The sequence below is a fragment of the Scyliorhinus torazame genome, chromosome 24 (genome assembly GCF_047496885.1).
Source record: "Scyliorhinus torazame isolate Kashiwa2021f chromosome 24, sScyTor2.1, whole genome shotgun sequence".
NCBI classification, from domain to species: domain Eukaryota; kingdom Metazoa; phylum Chordata; class Chondrichthyes; order Carcharhiniformes; family Scyliorhinidae; genus Scyliorhinus; species Scyliorhinus torazame.
Genome location: NC_092730.1, coordinates 3421764 through 3437936, shown reverse-complemented (window position 1 = coordinate 3437936; position 16173 = coordinate 3421764). Strand labels below are relative to the sequence as shown.

Below are 16173 nucleotides of genomic sequence, written 5' to 3'. Positions count from 1 at the left end.
CTCCACTGTCCCCAAATCTTCAGTGTAGCCACCACCACCGGGCTTGTGGTGTAGTTCCTCGGTGAGAACGGCAATGGGGCTGTCACCATAGCCTGTAGGCTGGTCCCCCTACAGGACGCCCTCGCTAATCTCTTCCACGCCGCTCCCTCCTCCTCTCCCATCCACTTACTCACCATTGAAATATTAGCGGCCCAATAATACTCACTTAGGCTCGGTAGTGCCAGCCCCCCCCCCCCCTATCCCTGCTACGCTGTAAGAATCCCTTCCTCACTCTCGGGGTCTTCCCGGCCCACACAAAACCCATGATGCTCTTTTCAATCCTTTTTAAAAAAAGCCTTCGTGATCACCACCGGGAGGCACTGAAACACAAAGAGGAATCTCGGGAGGACCACCATCTTAACCGCCTGCACCCTCCCTGCCAGTGACAGGGATACCATATCCCATCTCTTGAAATCCTCCTCCATCTGTTCCACCAACCGCATTAAATTTAACCTATGCAATGTGCCCCAATTCTTGGCTATCTGGATCCCCAGGTAACGAAAGTCCCTTGTTACCTTCCTCAACGGTAGGTCCTCTATTTCTCTACTCTGCTCCCCTGGATGCACCACAAACAACTCACTTTTCCCCATGTTCAATTTATACCCTGAAAAATCCCCAAACTCCCCAAGTATCCGCATTATTTCTGGCATCCCCTCCGCCGGGTCTGCCACGTATAGTAGCAAATCGTCCGCATACAAAGATACCCGGTGTTCTTCTCCTCCTCTAAGTACTCCCCTCCACTTCTTGGAATCCCTCAACGCTATCGCCAGGGGCTCAATCGCCAGTGCAAACAATAATGGGGACAGAGGGCATCCCTGCCTTGTCCCTCTATGGAGCCGAAAATATGCAGATCCCCGTCCATTCGTGACCACGCTCGCCATCGGGGCCCTATACAACAGCTGCACCCATCTAACATACCCCTCTCCAAAACCAAATCTCCTCAACACCTCCCACAAATAATCCCACTCCACTCTATCAAATGCTTTCTCGGCATCCATCGCCACTACTATCTCCATTTCCCCCTCTGGTGGGGCCATCATCATTACCCCTAACAACCTCCGTATATTCGTGTTCAGCTGTCTCCCCTTCACAAACCCAGTTTGGTCCTCGTGGACCACCCCCGGGACACATTCCTCTATTCTCATTGCCATTACCTTGGCCAGGATCTTGGCATCTACATTTAGGAGGGAAATAGGTCTATAGGACCCACATTGTAGCGGGTCCTTTTCCTTCTTTAAGAGAAGCGATACCGTTGCTTCAGACATAGTCGGGGGGCAGTTGTCCCCTTTCCTTTGCCTCATTAAAGGTCCTCGTCAATACCGGGGCGAGCAAGTCCACATATTTTCTATAGAATTCGATTGGGAATCCATCCGGTCCCGGGGCCTTTCCCGCCTGCATGCTCCTAATTCCTTTCACCACTTCTTCTACCTCGATCTGTGCTCCCAGTCCCACCCTTTCCTGCTCTTCCACCTTGGGAAATTCCAGCCGATCCAAGAAGCCCATCATTCTCTCCCTCCCATCCGGGGGTTGAGCTTCATATAATTTTTTATAAAATGCCTTGAACACTCCATTCACTCTCTCCGCTCCCCGCTCCATCTCTCCTTCCTCGTCCCTCACTCCCCCTATTTCCCTCGCTGCTCCCCTTTTCCTCAATTGGAGTGCCAGCAACCTGCTCGCCTTCTCCTCATATTCGTACTGTACACCCTGTGCCTTCCTCCATTGTGCCTCTGCAGTGCCTGTAGTCAGCAAGTCAAATTCTACATGTAGCCTTTGCCTTTCCCTGTACAGTCCCTCCTCCGGTGCTTCCGCATATTGTCTGTCCACCCTCAAAAGTTCTTGCAGCAACCACTCCCGTTCCTTACTCTCCTGCTTCCCTTTATGTGCCCTTATTGATATCAGCTCCCCTCTAACCACCGCCTTCAACGCCTCCCAGACCACTCCCACCTGGACCTCCCCATTATCATTGGGTTCCAAATACTTTTCAATGCACCCCCTCACCCTTAGACACACCCCCTCATCTGCCATTAGTCCCATGTCCATTCTCCAGGGTGGGCGCCCTCCTGTTTCCTCCCCTATCTCCAAGTCTACCCAGTGTGGAGCGTGATCCGAAATGGCTATAGCCGTATACTCCGTTCCCCTCACCTTCGGGATCAACGCCCTTCCCAGCACAAAAAAGTCTATTCGCGAGTAGACTTTATGGACATAGGAGAAAAACGAGAACTCCTTACTCCTAGGTCTGCTAAATCTCCACGGGTCTACTCCTCCCATCTGCTCCATAAAATCTTTAAGTACCTTGGCTGCTGCCGGCCTCCTTCCAGTCCTGGACTTCGACCTATCCAGCCCTGGTTCCAACACCGTATTAAAATCTCCCCCCATTATCAGCTTTCCCATCTCTAGGTCCGGAATGTGTCCTAGCATCCGCCTCATAAAATTGGCATCATCCCAGTTCGGGGCATATACGTTTACCAAAACCACCGTCTCCCCCTGTAGTTTGCCACTCACCATCACGTATCTGCCCCCGTTATCCGCCACTATAGTCTTTGCCTCGAACATTACCCGCTTCCCCACTAATATAGCCACCCCCCTGTTTTTCGCATCTAGCCCCGAATGGAACACCTGCCCCACCCATCCTTTGCGTAGCCTAACCTGGTCTATCAGTTTCAGGTGCGTTTCCTGTAACATAACCACATCTGCTTTAAGTTTCTTAAGGTGTGCGAGTACTCGTGCCCTCTTTATCGGCCCGTTCAGCCCTCTCACGTTCCACGTGATCAGCCGGGTTGGGGGGCTTCCTACCCCCCCCTTGTCGATTAGCCATCACCTTTTTCCAGCTCCTCACCCGGTTCCCACGCAGCTGTATCTCCCCCAGGCGGTGCCCCCCCGCCCATCCTCCCCCATACCAGCTCCCCCCTCTCCCCAGCAGCAGCAACCCAGTAATTCCCCCCTCCCACCCCCCCCCCCCCCCGCTAGATCCCCCGCTAGCGTAATTACTCCCCCCATGTTGCTCCCAGAAGTCAGCAAACTCTGGCCGACCTCGGCTTCTCCCCGTGACCTCGGCTCGCACCGTGCGACGCCCCCTCCTTCCTGTTTCTCTATTCCCGCCATGATTATCATAGCGCGGGAACCAAGCCCGCGCTTCTCCCTTGGCCCCGCCTCCAATGGCCAATGCCCCATCTCCTCCACCTCCCCTCCTCCCCCCATCACCACCTGTGGAAGAGAGAAAAGTTACCACATCGCAGGATTAGTACATAAAACTCCTCTTTCCCCCCTTTTTAGCCCCCCACATTCGCCCCACCACTTTGTTCAAACGTTCTTTTTAATAACCCGCTCATTCCAGTTTTTCTTCCACAATAAAAGTCCACGCTTCATCCGCCGTCTCAAAGTAGTGGTGCCTCCCTCGATATGTGACCCACAGTCTTGCCGGTTGCAGCATTCCAAATTTTATCTTCTTTTTATGAAGCACCGCCTTGGCCCGATTAAAGCTCGCCCTCCTTCTCGCCACCTCCGCACTCCAGTCTTGATAAACGCGGATCACCGCGTTCTCCCATTTACTGCTCCGAGTTTTCTTTGCCCATCTAAGGACCATTTCTCTATCCTTAAAACGGAGGAATCTCACCACTATGGCTCTGGGAATTTCTCCTGCTCTCGGTCCTCGCGCCATCACTCGGTATGCTCCCTCCACCTCCAACGGACCCGCCGGGGCCTCCGCTCCCATTAACGAGAGCAGCATCGTGCTCACATATGCCCCGACGTCCGCCCCCTCCACACCTTCAGGAAGACCAAGAATCCTCAGGTTGTTCCTCCTTGCGTTGTTTTCCAGTGCCTCCAACCTTTCCACACATCGTTTCTGATGTGCCTCCTGCGTCTCCGTCTTCACCACCAGGCCCTGTATGTCGTCCTCATTCTCGGCTGCCTTTGCCTTCACGACCCGAAGCTCCCGCTCCTGGGTCTTTTGTTCCTCCTTTAGCCCTTCGATCGCCTGTAGTATCGGGGCCAACAGCTCTTTCTTCATTTCCTTTTTGATCTCTTCCACACAGCATTTCAAGAACTCTTGTTGTTCAGGGCCCCATGTTAAACTGCCACCTTCCGACGCCATCTTGGTTTTTGCTTGCCTTCCTTGCCGCTGTTCTAAAGGATCCACTGCAATCCGGCCACTCTCTCCTCCTTTTTTCATCCGTGTCCAGGGGGGATTCCCTTCTGGTTTACCGCACAGTGTTTTTAGCCGTCAAAATTGCCGTTGGGGCTCCTATCAAGAGCCCAAAAGTCCGTTTCACCGGGAGCTGCCGAAACGTGCGACTCAGCTGGTCATCGCCGCACCCGGAAGTCCCCTCATCTGGCACCTTCTTAACAATTACTTCTTGAACAGGCTGTACAATTGTTTGCACCTCCTTCACTTCCCTTGGGCTTTCCGTTACCACTCTAACAAACCCCACTGTCTTATCCTGTTTTACCACATCAGCCTTCCCAGTGCTTTTCTTCAACCACCAACACTGTGACTTTACATGGCCTAGTTTATCACAGTGAAAACATCTGAAACTTTTCATTTCTTTTCCACCCTCCTGGATTTATTTTTTAATCTGAGGTACACTCTCTTTATTGTCTCCCATCAGATCACCTTTACCTTTACCACTTGAGTATTTCTCATGTCCCCAGTTTCTACCCCTCGCCGGCTGAAACTGATGTCGGAAACCAATCTTTGATTTATGAACTAATTCATAATCATCTGCCATTTCTGCTGCTAATCTCGCAGTTTTAACCCCCTGTTCTTCCACATGAGTTCTCACTACATCAGGAATTGAATTTTTAAATTCCTCCAAAAGTATAATTTCTCTGAGAGCTTCATACGTTTGGTCTATTTTCAAAGCCCTTCTCCACCTATCAAAATTACTCTGTTTGAGTCTTTCAAACTCCATGTATGTTTGACCAAATTCTTTCCTTAAATTTCTAAACCTTAGTCTGTAAGCTTCAGGCCCTAGCTCAGATGCACTTAAGATGGGTTTCTTCACCTCCGCATACGTTCCAGATACCTCCTCCGGTAGGGATGCAAACACTTCACTAGCCCTACCTACCAGCTTTGTTTGAATCAGTAACACCCACGTGTCCTGTGGCCATTTCATTTGTTTAGCTACCTTCTCAAATGAAATGAAAAAGGCTTCCACTTCCTTCTCGTCAAACCTTGGCAATGCTTGGACATATTTAAATAGATTCCCACCACGTCTTCGACTATGACGCTCTGTCTCATTATCCTCATCACCATCATCCAACTGTACGTTTCCCTTTACGTCTGCCAATTTTAACTGATTGTCATATTTCATGGCCATTTTCTGAAGTTCAAACTCCCTCTCATCTTTTTGTTCTGCTAGAGCTATTCTTTCTTTTCTCCTTTCTTCTCTCTCCTTTTCTTTTTCCTCTCTCTCTCTCTCTCTTTCATTTTCCTCTCTCTCACTCTCGTATTCCAGCCGCTTTAATTCTTTCTGATGTTCCATTTGTTTAATTTGTAACTGAATTTTTGCCATTTCCAATGAGTCAAACTCTATCTCAGGCAACTTTAAATGCTTAACCACCGCCATAATTACCTCACCTTTTCGCATTTTATCAGGTAATGTTAACGGCAATGTTTTTGCCAAATCTACCAGTCTGCTTTTCGTTTCTGTCTGTAAAGTACTACGTGTGACATTCTCCACCCACAAAAACTTCTGAGCCTCTGAAAGAGCCATTGTTCACAACACTCTCCCCACGTAAACTAAAATACCACACCGGAAAAGCAACAATCCTTCACTGTCTTTAAGTTCACAAAAGCCAATCCAACAGATAGACTTTTATACCCCTCAAGCCCCCAATTGTTATGGGCGAGGCTTTTCAGAACCCCAAAATGTATCATGGAGTTCAACCAACCTCTCCCTTTAATGGATTTGTTGCTTTTCCGAACACACGGCTTGTTCCCTAGGTGTGGGATTACAATCATGGACACATGGGTTTTTAAACACAAAACACTGTTTATTCCATGAACTCAACTTAACATCTTAAATAAACATTGGATCTCTTAACACCCCTTACTTCAAAGATAACTCAGAAAATATTGCAACAGTAAATACTTCCTTAAAATGTTCCTTCAAACTTCCAAGAGACTTAACACCTTTAATCAGTATCACATCAGGTTAAAGGATGTATATATATTTTCTGTAGAATGGCAGAGATATATTAGCTTGCTTGATTTCAGCTCCAGCACCTTGCTTTTCTTTATGCAGCTCTCTGGAAACCCACAGACACACCCAAACTGCTTTCTCAAACCTGGCTTTCTACTTTTTAAACTGCTCTCAGCAAAACCAGCCAGGTTCTTTTCAAAACTGAAACTAAAAACCTGCAAAACACAGACTGCAAAATGGCTGAACAAAGCTGAGCCCCACCCACTCTCTGACATCACTGTTTTCTTAAAGGTACATTGCTTAAACATCCATGTCTTAAAGGTACTCTCACATGATATTAGGAAGGAAGGTGTGTTGGGCATTTTGAAAAACTTGAGGATAGACAAGTCCCCCGGGCCTGACGGGATATATCCAAGGATTCTATGGGAAGCAAGAGATGAAATTGCAGAGCCGTTGACAATGATCTTTTCGTCCTCACTGTTTGGAGAGTGGCGAATGTCGTGCCCCTGTTCAGAAAAGGGAATAGGGATAACCCTGGGAATTACAGGCCAGTTAGACTTACTTCGGTGGTAGGCAAAGTAATGGAAAGGGTACTGAAGGATAGGATTTCTGAGCACCTGGAAAGACACTGCTTGATTAGGGATAGTCAGCGCGGATTTGTGAGGGGTAGGTCCTGCCTTACAAATCTTATTGAATCCTTTAAGGAGGTGACCAAGCATGTGGATGAAGGTAAAGCAGTGGATGTAGTGTACATGGATTTTAGTAAGGCATTTGATAAGGTTCCCCATGGTAGGCTTATGCAGAAAGTAAGGAGGCATAGGATAGTGGGAAATTTGGCCAGTTGGATAACAAACTAGCTAACCGATAGAAGTCAGAGAGTGGTGGTGGATGGTAAATATTCAGCCTGGATCCCAGCTACCAGTGGCGTACCGCAGGGATCAGTTCTGGGTCCTCTGCTGTTTGTGACTTTCATTAATGACTTGGATGAGGGAGTTGAAGGGTGGGTCAGTAAATTTGCAGATGATACAAAGATTGGTGGAGTTGTGGATAGTAAGGAGGGCTGTTGTCGGCTGCAAAGAGACATAGATAGGATGCAGTGCTGGGCTGACAAGTGGCAGATGGAGTTTAACCCTGAAAAGTGTGAGGTTGTCCATTTTGGAAGGACAAATATGAATGCGGAATACAGGGTTAACGGTAGAGTTCTTGGCAATGTGGAGGAGCAGAGCGATCTTGGGGTCTATGTTCATACATCTTTGAAAGTTGCCACTCAAGTGGATAGAGCTGTGAAGAAGGCCTATGGTGTGCTCGCGTTCATTAACAGAGGGATTGAATTTAAGAGCCGTGAGGTGATGATGCAGCTGTACAAAACCTTGGTAAGGCCACATTTGGAGTACTGTGTACAGTTCTGGTCGCCTCATTTTAGGAAGGATGTGGAAGCTTTGGAAAAGGTGCAAAGAAGATTTATCAGGATGTTGCCTGGAATGGAGAGTAGGTCTTACGAGGAAAGATTGAGGGTGCTAGGCCTTTTCTCATTAGAACGGAGAAGGATGATGGGTGACTTGATAGAGGTTTATAAGATGATCAGGGGAATAGATAGAGTAGAAAGTCAGAGACTTTTTCCCCGGGTGGAACAAACCATTACAAGGGGACATAAATTTAAGGTGAAAGGTGGAAGATATAGGAGGGATGTCAGAGGTAGGTCCTTTACCCAGAAAGTAGTGGGGGCATGGAATGCACTGCCTGTGGAAGTAGTTGAGTCGGAAATATTAGGGACCTTCAAGCAGCTATTGGATAAGTACATGGATTACGGTAGAATGATATAGTGTAGATTAATTTGTTCTTAAGCGCAACACGGTAGCATTGTGGAGAGCACAATTGCTTCACAGCTCCAGGGTCCCAGGTTCGATTCCGGCTTGGGTCACTGTCTGTGTGGAGTCTGCACATCCTCCCCGTGTGTGCGTGGGTTTCCTCCGGGTGTTCCGGTTTCCTCCCACAGTCCAAAGATGTGCAGGTTAGGTGGATTGGCCGTGATAAATTGCCCTTAGTGTCCAAAATTGCCCTTAGTGTTGGGTGGGGTTACTGGGTTCTGGGGATAGGGTGGAGGTGTTGACCTTGGGTAGGGTGCTCTTTCCAAGAGCCGGTGCAGACTCAATGGGCCAAATGGCCTCCTTCTGCACTGTAAATTCTGTGATAATCTATGATTAATCTAGGACAAAGGTTTGGCACAACATCGTGGGCCGAAGGGCCTGTTCTGTGCTGTATTTTTCTATGTTCTATGTATCGAACACACACTGAGATAAAGAGTCCATACTCGTATCGAAGCCAGACATATGGGACATTCACTTTTATCAATCGAGGCATGGGTTACAAAAGCAGGGAGGTCCTGTTGGAGTTGTATAGAACATTGGTGAGGCCACAGCTGGAGCACTGTGTGCAGTTCTGGTCGCCACATTACAGGAAGGATGTGATTGCACTGGAGGGGGTGCAGAGGAGATTTACCAGGATGTTGCTGGGATGCAACATTTCAGTTATGAAGCGAGGTTGGATAGGCTCGGGTTGTTTTCTCTGGAGCAGAGAAGAACATAGAACGATACAGCGCAGTACAGGCCCTTCGGCCCACGATGTTGCACCGAAACAAAAGCCATCTAACCTACACTATACCATTATCATCCATATGTTTATCCAATAAACTTTTAAATGCCCTCAATGTTGGCGAGTTCACTACTGTAGCAGGTAGGGCATTCCACGGCCTCACTACTCTTTGCGTAAAGAACCTACCTCTGACCTCTGTCCTATATCTATTACCCCTCAGTTTAAAGCTATGTCCCCTCGTGCTAGCCATATCCATCCGCGGGAGAAGGCTCTCACTGTCCACCCTATCCAACCCCCTGATCATTTTGTATGCCTCTATTAAGTCTCCTCTTAACCTTCTTCTCTCCAACGAAAACAACCTCAAGTCCATCAGCCTTTCCTCATAAGATATTCCCTCCATACCAGGCAACATCCTGGTAAATCTCCTCTGCACCCGCTCCAAAGCCTCCACGTCCTTCCTATAATGCGGTGACCAGAACTGTACGCAATACTCCAAATGCGGCCGTACCAGAGTTCTGTACAGCTGCAACCTGACCTCCTGACTCCGGAACTCAATCCCTCTACCAATAAAGGCCAACACTCCATAGGCCTTCTTCACAACCCTATCAACCTGGGTGGCAACTTTCAGGGATCTATGTACATGGACACCTAGATCCCTCTGCTCATCCACACTTTCAAGAACTTTACCATTAGCCAAATATTCCGCATTCCTGTTATTCCTTCCAAAGTGAATCACCTCACACTTCTCTACATTAAACTCCATTTGCCACCTCTCAGCCCAGCTCTGCAGCTTATCTGTATCCCTCTGTAACCTGCTACATCCTTCCACACTATCGACAACACCACCGACTTTAGTATCGTCTGCAAATTTACTCACCCATCCTTCTGCGCCTTCCTCTAGGTCATTGATAAAAATGACAAACAGCAACGGCCCCAGAACAGATCCTTGTGGTACTCCACTTGTAACTGAACTCCATTCTGAACATTTCCCATCAACCACCACCCTCTGTCTTCTTTCAGCTAGCCAATTTCTGATCCACATCTCTAAATCACCCTCAATCCCCAGCCTCCGTATTTTCTGCAATAGCCTACCGTGGGGAACCTTATCAAACGCTTTGCTGAAATCCATATACACCACATCAACTGCTCTACCCTCGTCTACCTGTTCAGTCACCTTCTCAAAGAACTCGATAAGGTTTGTGAGGCATGACCTACCCTTCACAAAGCCATGCTGACTATCCCTGATCATATTATTCCTATCTAGATGATTATAAATCTTGTCTCTTATAATCCCCTCCAAGACTTTACCCACTACAGACGTGAGGCTCACCGGTCTATAGTTGCCGGGGTTGTCTCTGCTCCCCTTTTTGAACAAAGGGACCACATTTGCTATCCTCCAGTCCTCTGGCACTATTCCTGTAGCCAATGATGACATAAAAATCAAAGCCAAAGGTCCAGCAATCTCTTCCCTGGCCTCCCAGAGAATCCTAGGATAAATCCCATCAGGCCCCGGGGACTTATCTATTTTCAGCCTGTCCAGAATTGCCAACACCTCTTCCCTACGTACCTCAATGCCATCTATTCTATTAGCCTGGGTCTCAGCATTCTCCTCCACAACATTATCTTTTTCCTGAGTGAATACTGACGAAAAATATTCATTTAGTATCTCGCCTATCTCTTCAGACTCCACACACAACTTCCCATCCCTGTCCTTGACTGGTCCTACTCTTTCCCTAGTCATTCGCTTATTCCTGACATACCTATAGAAAGCTTTTGGGTTTTCCTTGATCCTTCCTGCCAAATACTTCTCATGTCCCCTCCTTGCTCGTCTTAGCTCTCTCTTTAGATCCTTCCTCGCTACCTTGTAACTATCCATCGCCCCAACTGAAACTTGACACTTCATCTTCACATAGGCCTCCTTCTTCCTCTTAACAAGAGATTCCACTTCCTTGGTAAACCACGGTTCCCTCGCTCGACGCCTTCCTCCCTGCCTGACCGGTACATACTTATCAAGAACACGCAGTAGCTGATCCTTGAACAAGCTCCACTTATCCAGTGTGCCCGACACTTGCAGCCTACTTCTCCACCTTATCCCCCCCAAGTCACGTCTAATGGCATCATAATTGCCCTTCCCCCAGCTATAACTCTTGCCCTGTGGTGTATACTTATCCGTTTCCATCATTAACGTAAACGTCACCGAATTGTGGTCACTGTCCCCAAAGTGCTCTCCTACCTCCAAATCCAACACCTGGCCTGGTTCATTACCCAAAACCAAATCCAACATGGCCTCGCCTCTTGTTGGCCTGTCAACATATTGTTTCAGGAAACCCTCCTGCACACACTGTACAAAAAACGACCCATCTATTGTACTCGAACTATATCTTTTCCAGTCAATATTTGGAAAGTTAAAGTCTCCCATAATAACTACCCTGTTACTTTCGCTCTTATCCAGGATCATCTTCGCCATCCTTTCCTCTACATCCCTAGAACTATTTGGAGGCCTATAGAAGACTCCCAACAGGGTGACCTCTCCTTTCATGTTTCTAACCTCAGCCCATACTACCTCAGAAGATGAATCCCCATCTAGCATCCTCTCCGCCACCGTAATACTGCTCTTGACTAGCAGCGCCACACCTCCCCCTCTTTTGCCTCCTTCTCTGAGCTTACTAAAACACCTAAACCCCGGAACCTGCAACATCCATTCCTGTCCCTGCTCTATCCATGTCTCCGAAATGGCCACATCATCGAAGTCCCAGGTACCAACCCACGCTGCCAGTTCCCCTACCTTATTTCGTATACTCCTGGCATTGAAGTAGACACACTTAAAACCACCTACCTGAACACTGGCCCCCTCCTGCGACGTCAAATCTGTGCTCCTGACCTCTATACTCTCATTCTCCCTTACCCTAAAACTACAATCCAGGTTCCCATGCCCCTGCTGCATTAGTTTAAACCCCCCCAAAGAGCATTAACAAATCTCCCCCCCAGGATATTTGTGCCCCTCAGGTTCAGATGTAGACCATCCTGTCTGTAGAGGTCCCACCTTCCCCAGAAAGAGCCCCAGTTATCCAGAAACCTGAATCCCTCCCGCCTGCACCATCCCTGTAGCCACGTGTTTAAATGCTCTCTCTCCCTATTCCTCATCTCACTATCACGTGGCACGGGCAACAACCCAGAGATAACAACTCTGTTTGTTCTAGTTCTGAGCTTCCATCCTAGCTCCCTGAAAGCCTGCCTGACATCCTTGTCCCCTTTCCTACCTATGTCGTTATTGCCAATGTGGACCACGACTTGGGGCTGCTCCACAGGAGGTTTCAAAAGAGAGCTGGAAATATATTTGAACGTGATGAATTTAGAGGGCGATGGAGGTGGGGCTGGGGAATGGGACTAGTTGGGTTGCTCCTTTGGGGGCCGGTGCTGACACGATGGGCAGAATGGCCACCTTCCTGCTGTAAATAACAAACAAACAAAGAGGGGTCACAAGTTCAAGGTGAGGGGTGGGAGGTTCAGGGGGGACTTGAAGAAAAACATTTTTCCCCAGAGGGTGGTGAGGGTCTGGAACGCGCTGCCTGGGAGAGGGGGTGAGGGTCTGGAACGCGCTGCCTGGGAGGGGGGGAGAGGCGGGTCTGGAACGCGCTGCCTGGGAGGGGGGGTGAGGGTCTGGAACGCGCTGCCTGGGAGAGGGGGTGAGGGTCTGGAACGCGCTGCCTGGGAGGGGGGGAGAGGCGGGTCTGGAACGTGCTGCCTGGGAGGGGGGGGGGGGGAGAGGCGGGTCTGGAACGCGCTGCCTGGGAGGGGGGGAGAGGCGGGTCTGGAACGCACTGCCTGGGAGGGGGGGTGAGGGTCTGGAACGCGCTGTCTGGGAGGGGGGAGAGGCGGGTCTGGAACGTGCTGCCTGGGAGGGGGGGGGGGGGAGAGGCGGGTCTGGAACGCGCTGCCTGGGAGGGGGGAGAGGCGGGTCTGGAACGCGCTGCCTGGGAGGGGGGAGAGGCGGGTCTGGAACGCGCTGCCTGGGAGGGGGGGAGAGGCGGGTCTGGAACGCGCTGCCTGGGAGGGGGGAGAGGCGGGTCTGGAACGCGCTGCCTGGGAGGGGGGAGAGGCGGGTCTGGAACGCACTGCCTGGGAGGGGGGGAGAGGCGGGTCTGGAACGCGCTGCCTGGGAGGGTGGGAGGGGCGGGTCTGGAACGCGCTGCCTGGGAGGGTGGGAGGGGCGGGTCTGGAACACTCTGTCTGGGAGGGGGGAGGGGCGGGTCTGGGGACACTCTGTCTGGGAGGGGGGGGGGAGAGGAGGGTCTGGAACGCGCTGCCTGGGAGGGGGGGGGGGGAGGCGGGTCTGGAACACACTGTCTGGGGGGGGGGAGAGGCGGGTCTGGAACGCGCTGCCTGGGAGGGTGGGAGAGGCGGGTCTGGAACACTCTGTCTGGGAGGGGGGGGGGGAGAGGAGGGTCTGGAACGCGCTGCCTGGGAGGGGGGGGAGAGGCGGGTCTGGAACACTCTGTCTGGGAGGGGGGGGGGGGGAGGAGGGTCTGGAACGCGCTGCCTGGGAGGGGGGGGGGAGAGGCGGGTCTGGAAACGCGCTGCCTGGGAGGGGGGGGGAGAGGAGGGTCTGGAACGCGCTGCCTGGGAGGGGGGGGTAGAGGCGGGTCTGGAACGCGCTGCCTGGGAGGGGGGGGGTAGAGGCGGGTCTGGAACGCACGGCCTGGGAGGGTGGGAGGGGCGGGTCTGGAACACGCTGCCTGGGAGGGGGGGGGGGGGGAGGGGGAGAGGCGGGTCTGGAACGCGCTGCCTGGGAGGGTGGGAGAGGCGGGTCTGGAACGCGCTGCCTGGGAGGGGGGGAGGGGCGGGTCTGGAACGCGCTGCCTGGGAGGGGGGGGAGAGGCGGGTCTGGAACGCGCTGCCTGGGAGTGGGGGGGGAGGGGGAGAGGCGGGTCTGGAACGCGCTGCCTGGGAGGGGGGAGGGGCGGGTCTGGAACGCGCTGCCTGGGAGGGGGGGGAGAGGCGGGTCTGGAACGCGCTGCCTGGGAGGGGGGGGGGGGAGGGGGAGAGGCGGGTCTGGAACGCGCTGCCTGGGAGGGGGAGGGGCGGGTCTGGAACGCGCTGCCTGGGAAGGGGGGGGGGGAGGGGGAGAGGCGGGTCTGGAACGCGCTGCCTGGGAGGGGGGAGGGGCGGGTCTGGAACGCGCTGCCTGGGAGGGGGGGAGAGGCGGGTCTGGAACGCGCTGCCTGGGAGGGGGGGGGGAGGGGCGGGTCTGGAACGCGCTGCCTGGGAGGGGGGGGGGGGAGGGGCGGGTCTGGAACGCGCTGCCTGGGAGGGTGGGAGGGGAGGGTTGCCTCCGTCCTGTAGAAAGTACCTGGGTGAGTATTTGGCACGTCATAACAGGGGCAAGGGCAGCATGGCAGCACAGTGGTTAGCACAGTTGCTTCACAGCTCCAGGGTCCCAGGCTCGATTCCCCGCTGGGTCACGGTCTGTGCGGAGTCTGCACGTCCTCCCCGTGTCTGCGTGGGTTTCCTCCGGGTGCTCCGGTTTCCTCCCACAGTCCAAAGACGAGCAGGTTAGGTGGATTGGCCAGGATAAATTGCCCTTAGTGTCCAAAAAGATTAGGAGGGGTTATTGGGGTACGGGGATAGGGTGGAAGTGAGGGCTTCAGTGGGTCGGTGCAGACTCGATGGCCGAATGGCCTCCTTCTGCACTGTGTGTTCTATGTTATAACATTCAAGACCATGGACCAAGTGTGGCAAATGGGATGAGAATTGGCAGATCAGATCTGGTGCGATCTTGTGCAATGTCTGATTCTGTCACTGAACCTGGGGCCTTCCAGCTCAGACGTATCCACCAAGTAACTCCAGATCTACAATCCTCGGTCTGGTACCTCATCTAAAAGCTCAGCCATTAACAAACTTGTAGAACAGACATGCAACTGGTCATTGATTATCAATAATGAATGTGTCCCTCCTCTCTCTCCCAACCTCTCTTTAATTCTCTCACTCTTCCTTCCATTCCTCCCTCTCCTCATTCACACCATCTCGCTGCATCCTGCTCTCTTCCGTCTCCTAGATCTTCCCCGATCCCTGTGACTCGTATGAGGGTCAGTGCAAGCTCCAGGATCGCCTGCCGTCCATTGTGGTGGAGCCCACCGATGTCACTGAAGTGGAGAGTGGGGAACTGCGCTGGCCTCCCGAGGAATTGCTCCTCGCTGAGCAGGGAGAGGGAGAGGGGCTGATTCCTCATTCGGGAGAGAGGGGCCAGGCCGAAAGTCAGCCAGGTACGTGGGGTTGGAAGGGTGCTGGGGTGGGATGAGAGGGAGGGGAGAGGAAGGAGAGAGGGATGGGGAGAGGGAGAGCAGACGGAGAGGAGGGTGGGGAGAGAGGGAGGTGAAGACCTGCGTTGAGGTGAGGGGGAATGGAAGGGGTGATGGAGGGGGAGAGAGGAGAGGAAGAAGAGGGAGGAAGGGGGTGGGAATGGCGAGGAAGAGGGTATAGGGAGGGAGGGGTGAAGGAGAGAGGAGTGGGATAGTGAGGAGGGGTGAGGGAGAAATGGTGGAAAGGGGCTGAGAGAGAGAGATGAATGGGGAGATGTGAGGGAGAGCAGGGGTTTGAGGGTGGAGGTTAGGGGAGGGAGAGGGGTGAGCGGAAGAAGGAAGGACGAGGGGGCGAGGGCAGGGAGAGGGAGAGAGAGAGAGGAGGTTTGGAGGCGAGGGAGGAGGGTGAGGGGGGCAGGTTGAGGCGGAGGGGGAAGAGTTTGAGGAGTGAGGAAGGGTGAGGGGAGGGGGAATGATGGGTAAGTTATGTCACATGTGAAGGAGTGAGAAATGGGAGTTAATGCTTGTGGGAGGTGAGTTGAGGCGGATGGTCAGAGCTGTGGCGGCCATTTTGAGGGACACATGGGGAGCGGGAAGATTTCCTGTTATTGACCTTCTCTTATCTATAAACAGCATCGCCTGAGGGCCAGAAGCAGCAAGAGGACCCCCAACAAGGACACTGCCCACCCTCAAGCAACTAACCGCATCTGGATTGGCTGCTGGGGATTGTTTGGAACTCTGGCCATTGACTTGTGATCACCCAGCTTGGTCAGGGTCGACGAACTTACTCGATGAATGATTTCTTTTGTGGCGATTTCGAGAGAGTTTTTACACAGAATTTTTACTTTTCATCTATCTACCTGCGATGTGCCCTCGTGTGCGATGTGCCCTCGTGTGCGATGTGCCCTCGTCTGCGATGTGCCCTCGTGTGCGATGTGCCCTCGTGTGCGATGTGCCCTCGTGTGCGATGTGCCTCGTGTGCGATGTGCCCTCGTGTGCGAAGGACCCTCGTGTGCGATGGACGCTCGTGTGCGATGTGCCCTCGTGTGCGGCGTGCCCTCGTGTGCGGCGTGCCCTCGTGTGCGGACGTGCCCTCGTGT

General features: G+C 52.2%; 1 protein-coding gene across 4 annotated transcripts in view; it reads left to right on the top strand.

Annotated features, from left to right (window-relative positions):
• LOC140399825 (protein LBH-like) overlaps nucleotides 1-16167 on the top strand; it is a 62730-nt gene extending 46563 nt beyond the window's left edge. For all 4 annotated transcript variants that reach the window (XM_072489276.1, XM_072489279.1, XM_072489275.1 and 1 more), the window contains exons 3-4: nucleotides 14830-15037; nucleotides 15707-16167. In XM_072489276.1, coding sequence (XP_072345377.1) covers nucleotides 14830-15037; nucleotides 15707-15774 — 276 coding nt within the window. In that variant the 3' untranslated portion in view covers nucleotides 15775-16167. The remainder of the gene's footprint in view (nucleotides 1-14829; nucleotides 15038-15706) is intronic.
• Nucleotides 16168-16173: the final 6 nt, after the last annotated feature.